At 32.3% G+C, this 5,948-nt stretch overlaps 1 protein-coding gene across 2 annotated transcripts; it reads left to right on the top strand.

Annotated features, from left to right (window-relative positions):
* The first annotated feature begins 1,274 nt into the window (after positions 1-1,274).
* LOC123913101 (probable sucrose-phosphatase 2) lies at positions 1,275-5,517 on the top strand. Of its 2 annotated transcripts, none has more exons than XM_045963711.1 (9): positions 1,275-1,387; positions 2,222-2,304; positions 2,528-2,827; positions 3,014-3,115; positions 3,252-3,446; positions 3,544-3,837; positions 4,504-4,690; positions 5,097-5,140; positions 5,221-5,517. In XM_045963711.1, exons 2-9 carry the CDS (start codon positions 2,245-2,247, stop codon positions 5,296-5,298), a joined length of 1,260 nt encoding a protein of 419 aa, XP_045819667.1. In that variant the 5' UTR covers positions 1,275-1,387; positions 2,222-2,244; the 3' UTR covers positions 5,299-5,517. The 2 variants fall into 2 exon arrangements, with proteins under 2 accessions (XP_045819667.1, XP_045819658.1); XM_045963702.1 differs by having other exon boundaries at positions 1,360-1,501.
* The last annotated feature ends 431 nt before the right edge of the window (positions 5,518-5,948 follow it).

Below are 5,948 nucleotides of genomic sequence, written 5' to 3'. Positions count from 1 at the left end.
ATTTTATTTCATATCAAATCAATATTTATCTTCATTTTTTTTTTGTATAATTATCTTCATTATTTGTATGTAGGATATTTAGTTTCATTATATATAAATAATATTGTATATAAATGTATATTTTTATGTTTACCGGTAAATATTATCTTTGAAATGCAAGCATTGACAATTGTTTTACATTCATTAGATTAAAAAATGATCGTTCTGATTGAACAATGAATAGTATAAGTATATAAATTGAAATTGAAATAGAAATAGAGATAAATTGTAAAGGTGAAAGGAATAGGAACATGACTAACATATTTATTTTATTTTATATTATAGTAATACTATAATAAATTAAAAAGGATAAAATTGGATTTAAGTTAAAATTATAAGGGTAAAATTGGAAGAAAAAATGATAAGATAGAAGCTATAAGCTCAGAAGCTACATGAAATAGCTTCTGGAAAATAAGCTATAATAAGTCAGTAAAATAAGCTATAAACTCTTTCCGAAAAGATTGTTACCAAACAGATCTTTTAGCTTATAAGTCATAAGACATAAGCTATAAACTAGCTTTTTTGGCATGCCAAACGAACCATAAATTTGTTCATAATACAACACTATAAGCTAACAACTTGTGCATTACATAATTGGTTATAGACATTAATATTTCATAGCAGTAGTTATAGTTACTCTATAATCTTAGTTTAATTGGCAAAAATTATTAGATTGGACATCATAATCGAGTTCGAATATTGATTCTTTCACTTTTGAATCCTTACTTCTCCATCTAGGTTCGCTCAACTCATCCACTTTCGAACCACAATTTCTCCATTTGTCTATGTGAATTATCAACGACTATTATCATTTTGTTTATCTACAAAGAAAAATAGACACTTTTACCCAATTTTTTTTTGTCAATTAGCCTAGTGGTTAGACTCGGACATTTAAATGTGGAGAAATGTGGAATTCAGAGTTTGAACTCCGGTCACTCCAATAATGTCTCTGGTAGTTACCATTTAAACTACACTTACGAGACCACTCTTACCCAACTTTAAACTCAAATTTGCATCGGAATAATTATTTACTACATTTTACTTACCTTGTGATTGAACTATGAATTACTAAATTTTATTCTCTAAAAATTAGAGGATTAATACGAAAAAGAAAATTATACTGACTTTAAAAATTTTCTTAATTAATACTTTTGAAATATTGTCAAAAATATGAAATATAAATATTAAAAATATTTTTTTTACTAAAAATATTAAAATTAAATTAATTTATTTTTAATTTGTGCAAAATAATTTTGTACAGTTGCCAAGCTTCCTTCCATCATCATCATCAGAGACACAGAAACAGAGAAGAAGCGGCAATTAGGATCGAATTCAGCTCATTCTTCAGGTATTATTCTCATTCGTTTCGCATCTTTTTCATCACTCACTCTTCTTCTTCTTCTTCTATTCTAACATTGCTTCCACTTCATCATCACCACCATTTCTATCACTATTATTACAGGTATTCATCATCTCAATTCCCTTTCATCTCGCTTTTCCCAATTTTGTTGCTTACACTTTCCAACTATTAATTTTTTATTTTTTTCTTCAAATCATGAGTTGTATTATTGTGTTTTCATCCAAATCAACATAATCAAACCACGTCAATTTCCATTTCACTTGTTGAAGGTGATTTTTTTTATTTGAAAACAAAAATCATTTTTACTACTTAAAGAATGTTAGGGTGAAACTATGAGTTACATAATTCTCACTGCATATAACTAATTTTAATTATCATCATAAGAATCTGTGTTAAATTGAATTCATGAACATAACACAAGTACACCTAGTTATTTGTTTGTTTTCCATTTTGATTAATTTGTTTGTCAATAAACCTTCAATTTAATCTCTAAAGCATTGCTCTCTCCAATTTAGTCGCTAAAGTATATTAATGTAATAAGTAGTATAGTAGTCCCTAAAGTATATGAAATTCGTCAATTTAGTCACTACTATTAAGATGTTAGAGGCAAATATGATTGATTTTCGTATACTTTAGGATTAAATTGATAGATCTCATATACTTAAGAGGTTAGTTGTTATTATTTTTATGTTTTATTTGGATCAAATGATGATATATTTGTTGGTTTAATTTCTGTTCAGGAAGAGAGGGATACAGTATATAAAATGATAAATTAATATTTCATTTTTTTTCTTTCTTGGTGTGTTGAATTTCTAATCACAGGGTCAAGTTAGGGATTGAACATCATGGATCGACTACAATCTTCTGCGCGGCTCATGATTGTTTCGGATCTCGATCACACAATGGTGTGTTTTTGTTGTTTCTCGTCTTTTTATTATCCTGGTTATGATGTTTTTCTTGTTGTTGTTGTTATGGCCGTTGTTAGCTATGAAACACAGGCACAAACTGGCAAGTTGACACCGACAAGTGTCGGACGTCAGACACACATTCAATCTGAAGTGTCGGTGTTACAAAGATTATTAGTGAACATGTGATTTGAGTGGTTGATATGTTTGTTTCTGATTGCAGGTTGATCACCATGACACAGAGAATAGTTCCCTTTTGAGGTTCAATGCCCTTTGGGAAGCTTCTTATCGACATGATTCTTTGTTGGTGTTTTCAACTGGAAGATCGCCTACACTGTACAAACAACTGAGGAAAGAGAAGCCTATGATAACTCCGGATATAACTATCATGTCTGTTGGAACTGAGATTACTTATGGGAAATCGATGGTTCCTGATGATGGGTGGGTTCAGGTTTTGAACCAGAAATGGGACAAGAACATAGTCATTGAGGAAGCAAGCAAGTTTCCCGAACTTACTCCTCAGGTATTATGAGTAGGTGATCACTGTGATTTTCTTTTTCATGGTTTTCTTCAAAAAAAAAAAGAATCATGGTTCAGGAACTTACCGAGACATTAACTATGACTTATTTGATTGTTACAAAATTAGTTTTAGGTAGCAACGGCTTCAATAAAGTGGTTTGATTCATATTTTGAATGATTGGTAGTGCAGGCAGAAACAGAACAACGGGCACACAAGGTTAGCTTTTATGTAAAGAAAGACAAGGCTAAGCAAGTGACAGAGGCTCTTTCTAAGATTTTGGAACAGCGTGGGGTAAGCTATAATGCACGAATAGTCACCGTTTTACTCAGAAATGATTTCGTGTGTATGTATGTTGGATTTTCTGACGTCTTACTTTGAATGTAAAATATTGTATGTAGTTCCATAACATTGCCTAATTTTTGGCCAGTTGGATGTTAAAATAATATATAGTGGAGGAGTTGATTTGGATATATTAGCACAAGGTGCTGGCAAAGGTCAAGCTCTTGCCTATTTGCTTAAAAAGTTTGAGACCGAGGGAAAGCTACCTGGTAATACTCTTGTTTGTGGTGACTCCGGAAATGATGCCGAGCTATTCAGCATTCCAGGAGTTTATGGTGTCATGGTTGGTAATTTAACTTGTTTATCACCATATTTGGCCTATATATTAGTCTAAAACTGAGATTGTTTGCATGCTGCATCTGTTTCTGTTCATTATGTAGGTGAGCAACGCCCAAGAGGAATTGTTGCAGTGGCATGCAGAAAATGCAAAAGATAACCCTAAGATTCTGCATGCATCAGAGCGCTGTGCTTCTGGGATTATACAAGCCATAGGTCATTTTAAATTGGGCCCAAACCTGTCCCCAAGAGATGTTTCAGACATTGTACGTGAACAAAATGATGAAAATGCATCTCCGGGACATGAAATAGTGAGGTTTTCTATATTAAATGAAAAGTGGAGGCGTGCAGAAATTGAGAACTCAGAGCTGCTTATTGCCGGTCTACAGGCAGCCACTGTATGATTGATATCCCTTACTTTTACAGATTACCTGTTGTGTGTTCTATTCTATATGTGTTGGCAAACTGCTGGGTATTTGAAATTTAGTCCAAAATACTTTTTACTGAATCATTCCTTTTTGGTGCATTGTTTCTAACGTTCTATTTTTGAATTTTATGGACAAGCAAGTTCTGCATTTACAAACAGAAAATTGAAAAGCAAAATCTGATATTAGTTTTTTTTTTTTTTTTTTATCTATATCTCTGGAAGCACTGAATTTGTGCAATTTTTACATACCATGATTAAGGCTTTAGGTACATTGTTCACTTTGCTTTGGTAAGTTTTTGATGAATAATATATAGTTTTAGCATATACTTCTCTTTTCTAGAACATCTTCCATCAACAGATATTAAGTTTTATCATCAGTATACATGGCTATTTGGCTAATCTACATTTTGTTATATATTTGACATTCTTGCTAAACTGTTCAACCATTACAACAATTTCGAATAGACATTTCCATTGTTAATCTGCACCCAAGTTTATTAAAATTTTCCTAAAAGCTAAATTTTTGTGAACTTCCCACCATGATTAGTTGGTGTTTCCCTTCTTGTTTTCATTTTCAAGTCTTTATGTAAGAGTTTACTTCTTGAGAAATGCTAAACTGTTTTGTTTTAATATGCAGCATCCATCTGCTGTTTTTATCCACCCTTCTGGTGCTGACCATAATATTAAGGAGTATATAAATATTTGGAGAAAGTTGTATGGTGACAAAAAGGGGAAACAGTTTAGGACATGGGTGGACAATGTATTGGCTACACAGATAAGTTCAGATACATGGCTAGTGAAATTTGATAAATGGGAGTTAAACGGTACGAGTTTGCTTTGCTTTTTATTGTTTTTTATTTCATTTCATTTCCCTCTCCTTTATATCTCTCAAATTAAGCAGTTGGATATCTTAATTCGTATCCTCTTGTTATGTTGGCATGTGGATTGGCAACCAATGCTTTGAAAATCGAATCAAGATCCAACTAGTGAGACCTTTTGATCATGGTTCAATGGATTCAACCATGATTGAACTGGATAACAAATCAATAAATAAATGAAAAAAAAGATCCGGTTCAACCATACTAAGGTACAGCCGAGGTTAAACCAACCGGCGAACTGGTCGGTTCCCTGTTCAACCGATTGAACTGGCTGTCCGGATTTTAAAAATATTGGTTGGAACAATTTTTGCTTTGCATATTGACTTTACCCATTGAATTTGCCAACTTGCAGGTGAAGAGCGGCATGGATGTGTGATATCTTCCATTCTAAGAAAGGTATGTTGTAATGAATCAAGTATTCTTATAATCTTATGTGTTGTTTTGATTTTCGATAACAATGAAATTTTGGGTTTCAGGATACCAATTGGTTCACGTTGATGCATGTGCACCAGACGTGGTTGGAGCAATCTGGCCAAAATGAATGGATATTTTAAACCGTTCCTAGGGCTTATCCAAGTTCTGTCTTGTGATCCCTTTTGCAATAAATGTAATGTAAGCCATGACAAACCAATTTCTGCATTTGAATATTATGAAGACCTTCCTTCATGTGAAGGTGACTCATGAGTCATGCATATGTATTTTAAATTTACTGTTAATTTTCTGGTTGCGTCGCTTTCTTGATAATCAATTTCTTAATATCTCGGCTTGAGATAGATCGTTTTGTAGTGTTATTATTTGTTATGTTTGAGTCTTATCCCTTTTACCCCTCATATATGTGTGGAGAATTATTCATCATTTGCATAAAGTAGAATGAAAGGAAAAAACATCATAACATTTAGTTTCCTATTGAGTTGGAAAAGTTGTGTTTTTGTATATTTTTGCCAATATCAGAAACTTATGCAGATCGTAGTAGAATTTGTATCTAATGTAGTCTGGCTGGTACTTTGTTTTCAGCTTCCACTTTAGATTGGGGAGCTGTTAAGTTGAACTAAGTATTAATTCAATAAACTTTTCTGACATGAGTTTATGTTTATGTTTATTTCTTTTTGTTAAGCAAAAAAATTTAGGGTGAGGTTTATGTTTCTACTCTTTAAGAGAGTGAGGTTAATTTTTGCGTAAACCTTGAATATGTTGTTTCTATCCG

The sequence above is a fragment of the Trifolium pratense genome, linkage group LG1 (genome assembly GCF_020283565.1).
Source record: "Trifolium pratense cultivar HEN17-A07 linkage group LG1, ARS_RC_1.1, whole genome shotgun sequence".
In the NCBI taxonomy this organism is placed as follows: domain Eukaryota; kingdom Viridiplantae; phylum Streptophyta; class Magnoliopsida; order Fabales; family Fabaceae; genus Trifolium; species Trifolium pratense.
Note: the sequence above shows the minus strand (reverse complement) of the source record. Positions and strands in the feature narration are given on the sequence as shown.

Bases quoted from the DNA above. Each gene is read 5' to 3' on its own strand.
- LOC123913101 (XM_045963711.1), top strand. From the start codon at position 2,245: ATGGATCGACTACAATCTTCTGCGCGGCTCATGATTGTTTCGGATCTC. The intron at 2,828-3,013 runs GTATTATGAGTA...TTGGTAGTGCAG, and splicing joins TTCCCGAACTTACTCCTCAG to GCAGAAACAGAACAACGGGC. The intron at 3,838-4,503 runs GTATGATTGATA...TTTAATATGCAG, and splicing joins CCGGTCTACAGGCAGCCACT to CATCCATCTGCTGTTTTTAT.